Source organism: Acanthochromis polyacanthus, chromosome 2 (assembly GCF_021347895.1).
Source record: "Acanthochromis polyacanthus isolate Apoly-LR-REF ecotype Palm Island chromosome 2, KAUST_Apoly_ChrSc, whole genome shotgun sequence".
NCBI classification, from domain to species: Eukaryota; Metazoa; Chordata; class Actinopteri; family Pomacentridae; genus Acanthochromis; species Acanthochromis polyacanthus.
Window position 1 is genome coordinate 41,174,950 of NC_067114.1, and position 19,344 is coordinate 41,194,293.

General features: G+C 37.7%; 2 protein-coding genes across 4 annotated transcripts in view; both read right to left on the reverse strand.

Moving 5' to 3' along the window:
- Window positions 1–1,362, reverse strand: part of LOC110972254 (Golgi apparatus protein 1-like) — a 40,636-nt gene extending 39,274 nt beyond the window's left edge. Inside the window, exon 1 of one of the 2 annotated variants that reach the window (XM_051945020.1) lies at window positions 952–1,362. In XM_051945020.1, the coding sequence (XP_051800980.1) occupies window positions 952–1,242 (291 nt within the window). In that variant the 5' untranslated portion in view covers window positions 1,243–1,362. The remainder of the gene's footprint in view (window positions 1–951) is intronic. The other variant, XM_051945021.1, reaches the window with a different exon arrangement.
- Window positions 1,363–6,332: 4,970 nt separating this feature from the next.
- The window catches only part of pacsin3 (protein kinase C and casein kinase substrate in neurons 3), a 68,187-nt gene continuing 55,175 nt past the window's right edge, over window positions 6,333–19,344 (reverse strand). For both annotated transcript variants that reach the window (XM_022202033.2, XM_022202034.2), the window contains 2 exons: window positions 15,598–15,770; window positions 6,333–8,936 (listed from right to left, as the gene is read on the reverse strand). In XM_022202033.2, the coding sequence (XP_022057725.2) occupies window positions 8,821–8,936; window positions 15,598–15,770 (289 nt within the window). In that variant the 3' untranslated portion in view covers window positions 6,333–8,820. The remainder of the gene's footprint in view (window positions 8,937–15,597; window positions 15,771–19,344) is intronic.

A 19,344-nucleotide genomic window follows, 5' to 3' on the forward strand; every position in this document is an offset into this window, starting at 1 on the left:
TGTTGCTTGTCCTGTGAATACTGCCGCTTTAGGGAACACTACAGCTGGAGATAAGGTTAAAGTTTAGGAAAGGGAGCCTGATGAAGAGGAAACATCAGGTCTACCTGATGAAGAGGAAACATCAGGTCTACCTGATGAAGAGGAAACATCAGGTCTACCTGATGAAGAGGAAACATCAGCTCTACCTGATGGCAGGAGGAGGAGCTGCTGACGCTATAATGTCTATAAGTATCTAATTGGTAGTTTGAAATAAAGGAGCTGCTGCTGCTGCTGCTGCTGCTGTGTGTGTGTGTGTGCGTGCGTGTGTGTGTGTGTGTGGACATGTGAGTGCACGCGACGCACACATATATGAGAACCTGACCTGGCTTTGGTTTATGAGGTTGGAGTATACCCACTAGAAAAAACGAGACTACACCACTGGTTATGACTGTCATTACTGTGTACACGACTTGCTTTGATTTAGAGTTAGGGGAAGTGCAGTGGGGGCAGGCAATACAATGAAAGTCAGTCTGTCTATGAATGCCAGCGCAAGAGCTTTATTGTGATGGGCAGGAGCTTTATTGTGCACTGGCAGGCTCCGAAGCCCCGCCCACCAATGAAACGGAATATGGAGTCGTATTTTCATTTTGGGGGTGAAAACGAAAAAAAGAACCGTTTCCTGTTTTTTTTGTTTTTTGTTCAAAACGAAAAAACGGCTTGATTTTTTGTTTCTGCTTGTGTCTATTATAGCCAGGAAACAAACGGATAAAACGTACCTTGTCCCTCCCGTCCGTCCAGAAACATGTCCTTGTACAAAATTCTTTTAAACCACTGATATTACAAAATAAACTGCTTAATTGGAGAGAAGTAGTTTGTCTTTTATCTCAAAAAACGAACACGCTCAACAGGCGACACACCCAGCGGACCCCCATCCCAACACCGGGACCCGTGTGAACTCTCCCGGCCGCTCACCTCTCTGCGGTCCTCCAGGCACTCCAGCACGGCCAGGTTGTTGGTCCAGGTGTGCTTGGGGCAGAGGCGGGTCAGGTCTTCCCGGCAGGCCTCCTCCTCCAACAGCTTCCAGTCGGGCGAACTTCGAGGCTGCGACTGCGAGGTGGCAGGTACATCCTTGACCGTTGGATCGGCGGACGGGTTCGGCGGCTCAATGGTGCCGTTAGTAGCCTTCAGGCTGAGGACAGAGGCAAAGCCGCAGAGAAACACGGAGGAGAATAGCAGCAGCGGAGAGCGACTGGACGCCGACATCTTTACTGCACCGTCAAGCTGGACCGGATGAGACCATCAGAGTCCCGGTGAGCTCAAAGTCCGGTTCACAGGAACTAGTGATGTTAGTGACGAGTAATGGAGGGGGCGTTTCCACGAAGCGAGGCTTGCTTCATTTAGGGGAGGAGCCAAAAATAATGACGTCCGAACCCTCGTTGCCCGGCTGAACCACGTGACTACTTCGGAAAGTGGTTCAGATTTTGCCGCGAGGTCTGACAGCAGAATAAACCCCTCAGGCTCCGTTCAAAATGCGAGTTTTGATAGAGAGTTATGGTCAGTCGAGAGTTTGGATAGAGTTTTGATAGTCTGGATCCTAGAGTTTGGATAGTGTTTATATAGTTTGGATATGGTTTGGAGAGTTTAGAGAGAGAGAGATAGTTTGGAGATTTAGGAGAGTGAGGAGAGAAAGATAGGTGATAGGAAGGAAGGAGCCAACCAGGAAGTGGAAAATTTCCCCTGTGTGGGAACATTTTGATTTTTTTAAACTCATAATAAGGTAAGCTAAATCGAACATTATTACAGACACATTAGGTTTGCTTATCAAGAATTGTATTTTTCACCGTTTCTTATTTTACTCAAAGGTGAGGTGTTTATTGTGTGTCAAAAAATGAGTCGTTTAAAACCAGAAACTGTTGAAAACCTGTTACTTCTGAATAAAATGAATAAAATATCCCCTTTCCTGTACTTCCTTGTCTAAGTTACACAAGCATATTCAGTACAATCTTCCTAGTTCCACAAGCACTTTCACTGTCCTCTGCCTGCATAAGGCCATGCCATTTTCCTAAGGTAACAGAAAGACATTATTACACAACCTGCTACATTATATGATACTACCATTTTGGGGAAATTTACACACACAGAATACATGAAAATATATTTTATTATACACATATTTGATCATTTATCTATAGAAATTATTTGATCATACATTTTTTTGTTTTTCGTAGTCATTCCCAACAGCCATAATGAACAATGATTCAGTGCATCAGGCATGTGGTTCAGATACAGCTGCCTGTGATTATACACTTGACCAGTAGGTGGTTTCGTGTGCTCATGAAGCTTCAAGAAATGAACCCTTTCTCGAACCAATTGGCTCAAGTGGCTCAATGCCTCATGAGGCTTCATCTCACCATCACTAACCGGAACAAACACACAACTCCGGTCACTTTATCAACAACACTTTAGTATGAAACACGTAGAAGTGAGGCTGTCAAAAACGAACGTTTCTAATTTCTTCCTCATTGCCTTAATAGTGTAATAAGATAATATAACAATTCCTTATAAACGGCTGAGCCATTCCTCCACATCGGTACAATATAAAATATACAATGTTTATGTTTATTATTTTTACATTAAGAACAGTATTCTCCACTTTTTGAACTGTATTATCACTAGCAATTATCATTTTGCACTACTATTTATATATTCTTTTCTATACCTGTACATAGTTTTTTAATTACTATTTTTCCTCTTCTTCTTTCTATTGTTATTTTATTATTCTGTGTTTATTATACACTAAGAACAGTATTCTCTCTTTTTTGCACTATCACTAGCAATTATCATTATGCACTACTGTGTTCATATATTCTTTTCTATATGTGGAATTGCTTGTATATATTTTTTAATTACTTCTATTTTTTTCTCTTCTGTGTATAGTTATTTTATTATTCTCTTTTTATCATGTACTAAGAACAATAGTCTCTGCTTTCTGCACTATTATTACTAGCATATCATTTTACACTACTGTTTATATATTCCTTTCCAGATGTGTAAATATGTGCATATACATTTTGGAATTACTAATATTTTTTACTCATTTTATTTTTTTCAATTTTTCATTCTATAGTTATTTTATTATTCTCTTTTTATTGTGCACTAATTATCTGCTTTTTGCATTGTATAATCACTTTAGGAATAATAATTCTGCACTACTGTTTATATTATTTTCTAGATGTGTACATATCTGTATACCTTTTCTACTACCGTATTTAAATTAGCAAAATATATAATTGGTTGTAGTTATTTGAAAGAGAAAAAAAATCTATATTTTGGACTGAAAAATCATTTACAACTCTGCTACAATGTCAGCTTTTTCACCATGAGGGATCGAGTCACCCAGACTTCCTGAATTATCTGAATAACTCCTCCTTTTCAGAAGCTAACTGAACTGAAATTGAGCACAGTGTGGTAGAAAGAGCTACAGAATGAACAGGGAGAGGGAGCAGTGGCAGACAATATGCGCTCATCACACATTATTTTCCATTAAATTCTCATCATTGATATTTTTTTTCTGTTTCTACAATACTAGTATGAATTTCCTGTCGGTAAATAACTATCTTGTGTTATCAACATGTTGCACAAAAAAATGTATTTTGGTACATAAAACTTTACTACAGTTGTAATGAAGGAGAATTTGGAAGGCTGACTGAAAACCAAAAATAATACTTAAAAAATAATTATATTTTTTGCTGATCTAAATACAGTAGAAACAAAAAATACTGAGAAAACAGACATGAAGAAAATAACAGAAAATTGTCATTGAAAGGCACATCAAAACACCCCTAAAACAACTCAAAATAACATGAAGTAATCTGAAATATCCGTGCTTTATCTTTCAGTGTAACTTTTTGTTTTAATACTGAATTAAACTGACAGTGTTGTGGCCCAACACACAATAGGAGTCCCTTTCAAAGACAGAAAGACCTGAATGTGTGTGTGATCCTCAGAATGCCACCAAAATGTGATGAGCTACTATCAGTGGAGGCAGCCGATGGTTCTGTCTCCTTGGAGGTCCCAAACGAAGAGCTGGAAGATCAGCATCGCCAGACTGCCAGAGAGCTCATGGACGGAGTGTTGATGGAGTGCATCGATCTCTACAACCAGAGCCCTCTGAGTCGGATCCCCAAGTCAAGGAAAACCTGGAGACACCTGTTGAACTACAAGCGGTCGTCGTCAGAAGTTGTTCAGCTCACATCCGAGAGCGCTCAGAGGAGACCTCCACGGGAACTGAATGGAAAGATGTGCTGGCTGTGTGTATCGTGATGTTTATCTTTCTCCTCGTTCTGTACAATGGATCTCATGAGGACTGTGGGACTCCGACGGACCCTGCTCCTGCAAAAACTGAATTTTTAAATTCATCATTCTAAAATATTTGAAATGATTTTTATTGCATAGAAAATCATTTAAATACTTACAATACATGATTTTTTACCAAATATATTGAATAAATCTATGTAGAAATAATCATCCTATTGCATTAGTGTGCTTTTGTTGTATAGAACAAATAGTTTGGAAAAAAAAGTCCAGTGTTTGAGTTGTGCAGTTAAAACATTGGGGCGAGCAGACAGCTCAGTTTATCACACTGACCCATGTGTTGAATGCTGCTGCTCCATATTCTTCATCTGATTGTCCACGTTAAAATGTTGCGGTCTTGGTCTGTTACTTCTGCAACAGTTTTTCCTCTTATGAATCCAGGATCTAAACTTTTATACTCCACAAATGTAATTAGACGTCATTTTTCAAGCACCGATGACAACATTTTTCTGGTCTGTGAGAATTTCTTTGCTTCCTATAATGCAATAATGGATGTAAGTGTATAAAAAGCAGTTTGAAGATGATTATGGGCTTTTAGGAACACATGGTTGCAATTTTTCACAATTTCCAAACATTTCAACTGAGAAACAATGAGGTAGATTAATAATGACAATATTTATTAGTTACATCTATATTTTAATGAATTTGGCAGGTATTTTTTCACCCCTTTTGAATTTTAGACTCTTAATTACAGAAAAACACATCAGGTTTCTTCCATCCTGTGGTTTGTCTTCTTTGAACCCAGGATATGAAGTTTATTGCTGATTGACTACTGCAAAGATGTCATTAGACTTGTAATTTTTCAAGCTGATTTTTGTCACTCGCCTTCTCCAGACCTGAAAATATGTAATCGAACAAAGAAGTCCTGATTTAATATTCTGGCCTTACAGCCCCATTATACTGTCCTATGAGTTTTCTAGTTTCATAGGTAGATACTAGTGAACGTCTGATTCCTCAAAAACCCAAGGCGAGACTTTTCTTGATGATTGAAGATCACTTTAATTTGAACCGTAAAAAGACAAGTCCTTTCCAAGGCCACCACATTAAAATGAAAACAGCAGGAGAAGAAGCAGCTACATCCAGACCCTCTCATGGTCTGACCAACAATAAAAACTCTCTTCGGAAATACCCTGCTTTGACATCACTTCTACGGAAAAATCAGTAGGAGGCACTGCAGCACACAAAATTCTGCTGCAGGGCAGAACACCCATATTTGTTGCATATATTAAACTGTATTACTATAAGCCTCAAAATAATTCTATTTTATCAAAATACCCGAGTTGAAAACAGTTGTCATGTACTTTAATGTTGAAAATATGTTGAATTTTGTGATTTCAACACCACTGTATGGCTCCTTTCATCTGTAAAAATGAGGACTTTTTTTTCTGCTGCAGCCCTGATTCACCATACATTCATGTGGAATGGCCCAACATCACAGACATCTTTTCACATTAGAAAATAGTGCTGCATTCTGTAGTTTGTGAAATAAAGCGTATGTGACTCATGTCAGGCTCTGACCAGCCATTCAAGAGGTGAGATTCTTTATATGCAGATTATATAAAAACATACTAACAAAGGCAGTCATTAGGAAATCAGTGGTTTTAATTCATGTGTCACTAAGAAACAACTTGGCTAACAATAAGTTTTTACACAAACCGTGGCAGTATCCAAACAATGATAGAAAATTGCCTAATCATGATCATGACGTAAAGCATTCAAAATTAATTCAACAAACATTAGTCTTCCATCGTTCAGGTCTGATGTTTTCATCCATGTTTCAGCTTTTCAGAGAACTTAATGTGTTCCTTTAGCTTATCCAATAACTCAGTTTCTTTTGCATTTTTTTCCTGTTATCTAAAATATTGTGAACAGAAATCTTTTTCTCTGCAGTACCACACAACAGTGATCTGAATGCACTTACTATAAAATAACAATCAATAAATGACACCAACACAAGGAACAAAGAAAGTCTGTGAAACTTCCAGCTGCAGAAAGCTCTTTATTGTTGCTCTCCACTTTATGAACTGTACGTGTTACAAACTTGGAAAGAAAAGCAAAGAATCAGAGGAGCAGTGCAGTTAGCATTCATTTTTCTAATATCTCTCTTCATGATTTGAACGTCTACGTGGGTTAGCTGTAGCGATGCTCCGATCAGCAGGGCAGAGGAGGCTCCCTCAAAAACAAACGACAAACATAAATATGAAAAACCCAAAACCTGACATTTTAGACTAAAGACTGAGACTTATTTTAGGTGACTGAGGCGTGCGTCTGGATCCAGCACAGCGAGACAAACTGACAACAAACCACCTTCCAGAGGCTGAATATCCCAAAGCTAACAGTCAGTTCTACACTCCCTGCTTTACTCAGTCTAGCTCGAATTAAAATGATTGCTAAATTAGGAAAATAAATTACAAAGTAAATAAGATGACACTGTAAAAACGCTAATCTTAAAAAAAATTCAAAGAAACAGGTACCAACAGTTTACAGTGTTCATATTCAGAATCAGTTGACTTAATATAAACAGCTATAAAATTAAGAAAAAATCCAAAAAGGAAAGAAGGTGAATCAGTGTCAAATCTAAAAATCTACAGAAACAATGCAAAGCATGCAGTTGTTGAACATTTAGCTCAACAACTAAGGGAGGAGATGTGGAGACCAATCAACTATGCACCTGACAGAAGATCTGGTGGTTCTGGACTGGACTTTATCAGCATGTGACTTGGAGTCCTCCATTGGACAGCAGGGTGGCGCTGTTAAACATATATGGGCTGTAATTCCTCAGTCAGACAGCAGGGGGAGCTGCTGAACATTTCTAGTCTGTACTTCCTCCATCAGACAGCAGGGTGGCGCTATATTTAATGGGAGTAATTCCTTCGTCAGACAGGGTGGTGGTGCAGATTTCTGGGATGCAATTCTTCAGGTAGCCACCACGGCAGCTCCACATTTATCAGCTGGAATTCCTCAAACACATTTCAATCAGACAAGATGGTGGTGCTGCTCAATAGGGGTCGACCGATTATCCTATTTAGCATGTTTCTAATTATCAGTATTCTGATTTTTAAGGTGATTTGAGATAAAATAAATTAATTTACAAACAAGTTACTGTTGCTGTGATGCAGTCGCTTCACTGTCTGTCTTCAGGAATGTCCCATCTAATCGGTTTTACATCTCAAATAACAGCCTCAACACCAAAGGATAAATGTTGAAAAGTACAAAACCTTAATTTTTACTGCACATTTCTACTGATTCTAAATATTGGTTATCTGTCACTTTGATTAATAATAATATAGATTGGCATCAGCTGTGGTCGACTCCAACTGCACATTTCTGGTCTGTAATTCCTCAGCTGTACATCTCTGGCCTCATCAACTAAAGGCACTGACAGTCTTTAATTGGGTTAGTCTTCATATCTTCAATCCGACTGCAGCCACCACAGCTAAGCAGAGAAGACTAAATGATGGGTCCAAGAAAACTCAAAGACCACCTTGAAAAAGTCAAGACTTTTCTCTTGAAGTCAAGATTTTACCCCTTAAAAAGTCTGACTTCATGTAACACAAGTGATATTTAACAATGGGGAATATTTATAAAAAATTATGTTAAATGCTTTGGGGAATGTACTTATAGGATTCTTCACAAAAAGTTCAATGTTAAGATTATTACCACTACTACTGCCAGCAGCTGATCATCTTAGGTTAGCATGAGCATCCAAGGCTATGCAAGAAACTGCAAATCCGTCCACTAGCTACTCTAAAACTTTTTGAGAACCACAAATTGTCATTGTTGAATTTCAGATTTTGTACAAATCAAACAAACCAGATATTTTGAGCTAGCTTGTATGCTAGGTGTTTCCCCTTGTCTGCCTTCATGCTAAGCTAAGCTAACTAGAAGCTGGTGTTAGTTCTACACGAGAGAGGTATCAATCTTTTCACCCAACTGAGTCATTGCCCAAAATGTCAAGTTATTGACAATTAAACTTAAAAAAATGGGAAAGGGGGGGGGGGGGGGGGGGGGTCCGATTAATTAATTGATTGATTGATTGACAGATGTTTTTGCCCAATCACAGTTTGACCAGTCGCTCATTCCACCTCAGCTACACCCAGGCTTTGTCCTCTTGATGATTAAATGTGGATTTATGGCTCTTGGAACAGAAAATGATGGCAGTGAGCAGAAAACTAATTATCCAGAGTTCAATTAAACGTCCCGTCAGAAATCGGCGGATGGCGTGACAGAAAATACGTCCATGTTTCTCTACTACAGTTTCACAAGAAGGGAACTTCAGCTCTGGCTGGTTTTCAAAAAGCTCAAACAACAGAAAATCTGTTTAAAAAACTCAGCGAGGAGCTTTTCAGTCAGTAACCAAAAACTGTCCGAGGGCGTGTCTACCTGTCAGCACTAACAGCTTCTGATTGGTTCTGGCATCATGAGTGAAGTGTTACCATTGGCTGGCTGAGCAGAGGGGGCGGGGCATCAGGAGGCGATGACCTGGACGTAGTTAGCGGGATAAAGGCCAACCTGACCTCCGCTCAGCTGACCTTTACACCAGCCCTGCTCATCCTCCTCACCCAGCTTCAGCAGCTCCTCGCCTGGATGGAAGAGAACCAAAGTCAGGCCAGTTTTACACATTTTAAATTAAATTTAAACTGTATAAACATGTACAGACTTTGTCCAACTAAATATAGACACAACTGAGGCAGATTAAAATCTTCCTTTTTGCACATTTCGAAAATTAAAGCAGACTAATTTCCTTTAAGAATGATTTTAAGATTGTACTGAATACCTTTAAGGGTCCAGATTATATTTAAATCTAAGATGCTAAAACAAGAACCTGCTGGCTGCATCCAAACCAGTACATTTTAACTTTAAACTGTGTTTTCAAATTAAAACACTCTTGCTAAAGACAAGCATTTTTGTGCATCCATCTCAAATCATTTGTAGCCTCCTTCTTCACCATCTCTGATTTGCTTAAAACATTTTTACAATATGATATGGATATTAAAAAAATAGCATTTGTGAAATTTTAGGCTGATTTATCAAATATTTTCCAAGATATATTTTTAAAAATTTGCTCGTTGACTTTGGCACATTTTCTTGCACGTTGAAATCCAAGTCTATGCTTGCATATCAATATTTAGGAACTATTAAAAGGGAAAAGCCTGAAATTTTCTGTTATTTCTCATCATGTCATTGATTCAGAAACTACAATACTGGACAACTAAATGAAATGATATCTGATTATGGATGAAGTAAAAAAATGAAGTTGTCATAAAAAAGTGACATTTTTGAGTACAGATTTTAGTCAACTAGTGATATTTTCTGATCCATATGTAGCTGCATGCCAAAGTAATGGAAAACTAAACATATAGAAAACGTAATATGAACTACTTTGTCATAAAAATAAAGTTGAAATTCTTTTCATTCAAATTTAATAACTGATTGAGCAGGTTTGGAAAGCTGAACCAAAAAAAAAGGGAACTATTTGTAGATAGCATAGCAGAGTTCTGGGTAAAAAAAAAGTATTTTGGAAGTTATTTGATATATTAAGCTAAAATTGTACAAATATCTTTTTCAAGTAAATCAGAGATGGTCAAGCAGAAACTGTTCTACAATTGTCATTATTTGAGATTTAATGATAATTTCTGTGCAGATCAACATGTCTGTGAACACATCGCAGGATTATTCCGTAAAGCTTGATATAGATGCTTTTGCACCCCCCCCCCCCCCTTTTACAAACAAGAGAAAAAAAGAAACTACATGTTGGGACTAGTTTTCTTCGAGAAAAGGGAGTAAACGTAAAAATAAATAAAACTCAATCAGATAGAAAACATGGGTTCTGACTGGGTGTCCTGTCAGGTCAGTCAGTTATCAGTATTGGAATTTTCAAACTAAAACTAAAAAGCTTGATTTTCGGGACCTAAAACTCTGGAGAAGTGTTGAGTGTCGTTGTAAATTTAGTAGAATGTATGCGTTTTAAAATAAAAATGTATCACTGCATTTGAATCAGGAGCGACCTGCCTCAGACATGAAGTCATTAAGGCCTCGGTCTTGTTCAGTTAAAGGGAGATAAGTTGAAAAGTGTACCAGGTGAAGGTACCCGTCTCAGCTGATCAAGGATCTAGTCTGGTTAAGACCAAGACGAGCTGAGCCGGACTAAGCTTTTCTAAACTGAGCTCTGACCTGCTGTGATTCCATCAGGTTCCATTAACTCTGTTGTTCTGAACCACATGAAGCTCGACCAACTGCAGAGTCCCGACACTAAAACCTCGACGCTAAAACTTCAACGGTAAAACCTCGACGCTGGAACCTCAACAGTAAAACCTCCACGTCGAAACCTCAATGCTAGAACCTTGACACTAAAACCTCGACAGTAAAACCTCAACACTAGAACCTCAATGCTAGAACCTTGACACTAAAACCTCGACAGTAAAACCTCAACACTAGAACCTCAATGCTAGAACCTTGACACTAAAACCTCGACAGTAAAACCTCAACACTAGAACCTCAATGCTAGAACCTTGCCACTAAAACCTTGACGCTGAAACCTCAATGCTAGAACCTCGACGCTGAAACCTCGACGCTAGAACCTCGACAGTAAAACCTCAATGTTAGAACCTCGACACTAAAACCTCGACGCTGAAACCTCGACCCTAGAACTTTGATGCCAGAACCTCAACACTAGAATCTTGACGCTAGAACATCAGTGCTAAATGTATGTCTTAATGTCACCAAATATGATAACAAATTCTAAATATCTGCTAATTTACTTTAAAAAATGCAAGTTCCTCTCTAATCATACCAACTTTCACTTGTTTTTAAGCAACCATTGGCTAATTTGAGATAACAACTCATTTAAAACTGATTAAACCTGCTTTAAAGTCGACCAAATGTTTACAAATTCTTCAGCAAACAACTTAATGAACTTTCTGCCTAAGATTTGATTTTAGTATTTAGAACGTGATGTTTAAAAAAAGTTGTAAAAGTCTTGAAAGTATTTCACTATTTCTGGTTCACCCTTGTTGCTAGATTTCTTTCCTTTTTTTAACAGATTATTTTTACAGTGTAAAGAGACTCGCAGATGTTTCAGGGTTGTTAACAGCTTCACCAAATAGTGTTTTTCCTCCAAAATCAAAGATCAGAGACAAACTAAACAGATTTATGCCTCAGAACCTTTAAATATAAAAATAATCCAAGCATCAGAATAACACATACACAGAAATATTCATGTCACAAAACAACTCCAATCTATGTAATAATAGCATTAATTCATAAAAATTTCCCAGATAAAGTCAAGTTTCTCGTCTTATTCTTTCATTATTTCTTGTTTCTCCTTAACTGTACTTGACTTACCTGCAACATGAGCTCAGATTATTCAGTAATAATCACATAAAGCAGAGGTGATAATGTCAGAACATGCAGTAGATCAGGAGGAGATCAAACAGCAACATGTTCAGATTATTTTTAAGTGAAGCAGGTTAAATATTACACACGTGGACAAAATTGTTGGTACCCCTCAGTTAAAGAAGGAAAAAACCCACAATTCTCACTGAAATCACTTGAAACTCACAAAAGTAACAATAAATAAAAATTTATTGAAAATTAAATAATCAAAATCAGCCATCACTTTTGAATTGTTGATTAACATAATTATTTAAAAAAACAAACTAATGAAATAGGGCTGGACAAAAATGATGGTACCCATAGCTTAATATTTTGTTGCACAACCTTTTGAGGCAATCACTGCAATTAAACGATTTCTGTATTTGTCAATGAGCGTTCTGCAGCTGTCAACAGGTATTTTGGCCCACTCCTCATGAGCAAACAGCTCCAGTTGTCTCAGGTTTGATGGGTGTCTTCTCCAAATGGCATGTTTCAGCTCCTTCCACATATGTTCAATGGGATTCAGATCTGGGCTCATAGAAGGCCACTTTAGAATAGTCCAACGCTTTTCTCTCAGCCATTCTTGGGTGTTTTTGGCTGTGTGTTTTGGATCGTTGTCCTGTTGGAAGACCCATGACCTGCGACTGAGACCAAGCTTTCTGACACTAGGCAGCACATTTCTCTCCAGAATGCCTTGATAGTCTTCAGATTTCATCGTACCTTGCACACTTTCAAGACACCCTGTGCCAGATGCAGCAAAGCAGCCCCAAAACATTACTGAGCCTCCTCCATGTTTCACCGTAGGGACAGTGTTCTTTTCTTCGTATGCTTGGTTTTTGAGTCTATGAACATAGAGTTGATGTGCCTTACCAAAAAGCTCCAGTTTGGTCTCATCTGTCCAAAGGACATTCTCCCAGAAGCTTTGTGGCTTGTCAACATGCATTTTTGCAAATTCCAGTCTGGCTTTTTTATGAGTTTTTTTCAGCAGTGGTGTCCTCCTTGGTCGTCTCCCATGAAGTCCACTTTGGCTCAAACAACGACGAATGGTGCGATCTGACACTGATGTACCTTGGCCTTGGAGTTCACCTTTAATTTCTTTGGAGGTTGCTCTGGGCTCTTTGGATACAATTCCAACGATCCGTCTCTTCAATTTGTCATCAATTTTCCTCTTGCGGCCACGTCCAGGGAGGTTGGCTACTGTCCCGTGGGTCTTGAACTTCTGAATAATATGAGCCACTGTTGTCACGGGAACTTCAAGCTGTTTAGAGATGGTCTTATAGCCTTTACCTTTAAGATGTTTGTCTATCATTTTTTTTCGGATGTCCTGGGACAATTCTCTCCTTCGCTTTCTGTTGTCCATGTTCAGTGTGGTACACACCTTTTCACCAAACAGCAGGGTGACTACTTGTCTCCCTTTAAATAGGCAGACTGACTGATTATGAGTTTGGAAACACCTGTGATGTCAATTAAATGACACACCTGAGTTAATCATGTCACTCTGGTCAAATAGTTTTCAATCTTTTATAGAGGTACCATCATTTTTGTCCAGGCCTGTTTCATTAGTTTGTTTTTTTAAATAATTATGTTAATCAACAATTCAAAAGTAATGACTGTTTTTGATTATTTAATTTTCAATAAATTTTTATTTATTGTTACTTTTGTGAGTTTCAAGTGATTTCAGTGAGAATTGTGGGTTTTTCCTTCTTTAACTGAGGGGTACCAACAATTTTGTCCACGTGTGTAAATAAAGCTCAGTTTGTTGTTTGTCAAAAGCAGATTGTTTCATCAAAATAAAAGCATTAAATCTGTGGAGCAGCTGTTAACATTTGAAATTAATTTCCAGCTGTACTTCTTATGCTTTTATTTCCAGATGTTGTCCAGCTGTAACATCTGTCACACATCATGAACTGATGTGTTCGTATTACTGACAGCTTAAGCAAATAAAACGTTTTCTAATGATCTAATTTGGAGTCACAGAAATGAGTCAGTTTTGTGTGTTTACAGAAAACAATCAGAACATCTTTAGTGAATGATAAAAATCTTCTCTTTTCTGTAAGAGATGTTAAATTTACTGTGGTTCTACAGGTTGTTTTGCCGTTGTTGAGCCAAACACAGATTGTTTTTTTTAATCTACTGAAGCTGTAAAGTTCCTTTGAGCTCATTTATTTATCACTTTAACTAAAGCTGAGATGTTTCTGTGACTCACGTTGATTTATTTATGTAACATAATGAAATAAAAGGTCTCAGTTCTGACAAACATTAAGGAAAGACAGATTTTTGCAGCATTTTACACGTCACATTACAGTCTCACTACATTTAATGATCATGTCTGAAGCCAAGTGTTTGACATGAATCTGTAAATGTGTTAGATGAGGCATCACAGGTGGGAAAGAAAAATTAAAAGAAAAACAATAAAAAATTAAAAATGATAAAAGAAATTTTTTAGACACTAAAACACTCCCTTTTTATTCTTGCTCTTGTGTTCTGGATGTTTTATGTTCAAGAAAACTGTCATTTCGTGCAAAATAAATGTACAAATTAGCTGCAAAGTTGACATAAAAGTTTGTGTCAGATTTTATTTCCTCATTTAACTGACAATTAAAGTTATTTAAATGTTCTTTTGGCTCATTGCTTTTAAATAAATGAGTTTAATGTGATAAAGCACTATGTAATATGTAAATAATTTGTCATTTTCAGACGAAGCCCAAAACTAAAGTAGCTTTTAGAATCTATGTTTGCTTTTGTTTTTCACACTGTTCAGGTTGACAAAAATGCTTATTTCTAGTATTTATGTGCTGAATATATGTACACAGTGGATTGTACAGAATCTGAGAACATTTTTTGCCTTTGAACTGATCTCACTATCATAGTCTTATTATTAAACTGCTTTCACATGATCTTTAATGATGAATTATGGTTATCATGTGATTCTGTATCTTGAGATAAACGACATTTTTAACAGGATTATACAACAGTGGGACTGACTTTGGGTCTTAAACTGGGATATTTTGCTCTTATGAGTAGAATGTCTTGTGATAGCTTATTTAATAATTAAACTGTTATTTATAGATAGATAGATACTTTATTAATCTCCAAAGAGAAATTCCCATATATACTACAGATGTAATTTTACTGGACAGATTCATGTCTCTAAAACATGAAATTAGTTTGTAAATGTCTATAAGTGTGTGCATTTAGTAACATGAGGCTAATATTTATTATTAAAGCTCCATTTCAGAGCATTTCATTTATTTATGGAGCAAAACTAGTTTCTCTTGTTTGTAACTGGTGAGAAAGAGACAAATGTCCACTTCTACTGTGTTTACTGAGTTTAATACAACTGAATTCACCATACAGATGTGCTTATTTACACATTTTACTGATGCAGATAAAGTCATTATTTTACTATAAATACATTTTCTGACCAAAATACCAGTTTGTGATCAGCTATAATCACATTTAAATGATTTTCAAGCAGAGCCAGGAAGCATCCAATCAAGTTGCAGACTTATAATACACAAAAAAATGGCAGAAAAAAATACATTTTACTGCAAATTAAAAGGCGCTCTGCCCATGAAATGATCAAACTAAGCCAGCCTTGATTGATTTGAAACAGAAAGCAGCCAGATATTTGAAACATAAGAAGCTAAGCTGTGATCTTGAGATAATAAAACCTAAAACATTAAAGTTCTCTGCACATACACTGTGATTGTGTTGACGTGTTGTTTTAGATTGTTCTTGACCTCTTTGATGCAGCTGAAAATGTCATTTTTTTGTGCACATTTTACGACATAAAAGTGATGGATTAAACCATAACCCTCACCTGTGATGCCTCTTTGCTCTATGGAAGCGTTAGTAAAGTGTTAATACCTGCTTTAAAGCTCAGCTCATCGGCCTCCTGTCCTGTGTAATCGTACAGCGCTCGGACTCGAACTCCTTCTACCTGCTGCTCCTCCTCGTCCTCGGCCTCCCCGACGCCGTTCACAGCCAGAGTCTTCTTAGGACTCTCATCGTCCGACCAGTCTGAGGAATAATCTTTCACTCTGAGAGGAAAGAGAGGAAGGAGATCAACGTCTGACGGAGACAAACACAGTCCAACCAACCCACCAAATACTGAGGATGCATCCTGTTGCTGCTTTTCCAGAAGCGGAAAATCGCATTAACATTCCATCAGACTAAATGTTCTCCAAAAACCTGCCAGTGGCCTGGAAACGAATCTTATCTTTAAAAGAAAGAAAAAAAAATCACCAAGATGACACCATTTATCAGAGTCAGAAACTGTGAAGGAGAAAGAATCCTCCAATTTTCAACTTTCTGATGGTCTTTGAACTACACATCTGTGAAACACAGTTCTGTCTAATCAAAGCTGAAAATCATGATATTTCAATAATATCATTTTATAAATTAGTCAAAAATAAAACAATTGCAGTAACCAGATTATGGAGAAAACTAAAAAATTCTGGGCTCCTCGTCACAACCGTGAGGCCTTTAGTGACTCAGCGACAACCACCAGTCTGGTGACAAAAATTCAGGAACTTTTAGGCTGAACTGCAAGTTGTGTAACAATATCTAGATATGCAGAGCCACTATTTCCCTCCCAGTGTTAGGAACACTTGGACAGATCCTGAAAAACACTGTTGTACATATTGAATCCAAGTTATTTAATCCAAGAAATTCACAGTTTTTCTGTGACTTAAGCCACTGAGAGCTGCTGGTGCTTTTTCAAAGGCATGTCGTCTTGAAGGAAATTATAATTATTACTTTTTTAAATTGTAAAAATCAACAAAATGACACCAGAAGTTGTAAACACAGAGAGGATCGGCTCATTTTTAACTCTGACATGCCGTTCAGTCAGGAAACCTTGTCTAAATTTTAGATATTTGATTAAAATTACTTTATTCAACATGTCTCATTTAAAGATTTGTAAAAGCTAAACCATTTGTTATAACCAAAATCTGGAATAAAAAATGTTTTGCTCTTCAGCAGAAACAAGAAGTCTTTAGTGACTCAGCAGCGACCAACAGTCATGTGACAAAAATTCAGGAACTTTTAGGCTGAACTGCAGGTTGTGTAAAATATCTATTGCACACAGAACCACTATTTTTCCCCCAGTGTTTGTAACTCCTGGACAAAACCTGAAAAACGCTGTTGTACATATAAATTCCAACCTGCTGGTGGTTTTTCGAAGGCGTCGTCTTCAAGGAAATTCTTGTTTTTACTTTTGTAAATTCTACAAATCAACAAAATGACACCAGAAGCTGTAAACACAGAGAAGATGACCTCATTTTTAACTCTGACATGCCTTTCAGTCAGGAAACCAAGTCTAAAATGGAGATATTTCATTACAATAACTTTCTTCTACATGTCTCATTTAAAGATTTGTAAAAACAAAACCATTTGTTCTAACTAAAGAAAAAAAATCTTTGTTCCTCAGGAGAAACAAGAAGTCTTTAGTGACTCAGCAGCGACCGACATGTGACAAAAATTCAGGAACTTTTAGGCTGAGCTGCAGATAAATGTAAATATGAAAACAAAAATACTCAAAGTAAAGTATCTATAGTATGTACAGACATTTTTCAGTCTTGGTAACACCTGCAGGCACATGAAATGCTTTACATGTTGATTCCATGTTTTAATAATAAAGAAATGCAACTTTTTTCTATTTATTTTGGTAATCGATGGCATTATAACTACATTTTACCACACAAAAGTCATTTATCAGTTCTCTCTCCTTCTAGTGATGGTTGTGCTGTTTCTATTGAGGTGCCTGACTTTATATTGTAGTGAAAAATGAGCCCACATTGAGCAAAAATGTGCAAAAAAAACACCCAGAAACTGCTCTGGGTTGAACATTCCCAGGATATTTTCTCAGCTCCTCTCCGGGTTACTGAGCATCACATGTTCTTCAGCTGAGGTGTCGTAAATAAACTCTGCAGCTTTGTCTCCTGGAAACCAAAGCTGTTGTCATCACGACGTCCAGCCGAGAACAGACAGTGTGAGAATGTCAGAGCTTCAGACCAGAGACACAATCACAGATAGAAAACCGGAAATCAGCCCCGTCATCCACCACAGAGTCGCGTTTTTATGTTTTCATCACTTCTGAGGACTGACTTGCATTCATTTCCTGTAGGCTAATTCCAAGTCTTTCCCCTCAAATTGAATATTTCATATTACTAGGACTTGATTTATGTCCTGAAAACAGAGGCAGATCTCCACAACGTGACTAAGCAGATTTATATCCTCATGAAATGTGTAAACAGACACACACACATAAACAGACACACACACACAGCTTTCTAGCTACTAATTACAGTGTGTTCTGAGCAGGATGTCAACTCCTCAGGGTGACTACAAGCTAGCCACACAAGTAAACTACATGCTGCTGCCATTTCTGTCACAGACACTCATAAACACACACACACAAACACACACAGACAGACGCACACACATGTAATTGTAGTGTCATGTTTAGTCTGAGCTAAACAGCCTACAGGTACGAGCTGCTTTAAAAAACAACAAACACACAGGCGTTCTTCCTAATTAAGCGGTGCATGTGTCTGTGTGTTTGTTGTGTATCCGTGTGTTCGTTGTGTGTGCAGAGGGAGGAGGAGCTCTTTACCCTGAAGTGGAAAAACTCTGCAGACTCCCTCAGATCACATTTCAAGCATCTCTATCCAGATAAAACCCAGATGAGATTTAGCACACAAGTTCAACCTTCAGATGTTTGTTAGATGGCTGATAGATGCCAAAAAAACACGAGAAGAATAACTCCTGCAGTCATCGAAATATACATGTAAAAAGAACCAATATTATTAACTTTGCACATCCTCTCCTTTGGCAATATTATTAGGAAGCATTGCATTAATATCCACTGCTATGCAGATGACACCCTGCTTTATTCATCTATGAAGCCAAATGAAACCAATCAGTTATTTAAACTCCAGGCATGTCTGAAGGACACAAAGGCATAGATGATCTTTAACTTTCTTCATCTAAATTCAGACAAAACTGAGGTTTTTGTATTTGTCCCTAAACACCTCAGAAACACACCATCTAACCAGATAGTTGCTCGAGATGGCATCGCCTCAGTCTCCAGCTCTACTGGAAAAAACCTTGGAGTTATTTTCGATCAGTATATGTTGTTCGACTTGCATATAAAACAAGTTTGTAGGACAACTTTCTGTCATCTATGTAATACTGTAAGAATCATCTTGTCTCAGAGTGATGTTGAGGATCTAGTCCATGTATCTATATCTTCTAGGCTGGACTAATGATGCCTTATTAGGATGTCCCAGTGATTCTCTGAAAAGCCTCCAGCTGATACAAAATGCTGCAGCCAGAGTTCTGACATCCATCCATCCATCCATTTATCCATCCATCCATCCGTTGTATCCATCAATCATCCATGCATCCATCCATCCATATATCCATCCATCCATCCGTTGTATCCATCCATCCATCCATCTATCATCCATCCATCCATCCATTGTATCCATCCATCCATCCATCATCCATCGTATCCATCCATCCACCTATCCATCCATCCACCCACTCACCCACCCATTTGTTGTATCCATCCATCCATCCAATCTGTTCTTCTTAACTACAGTAGATTGA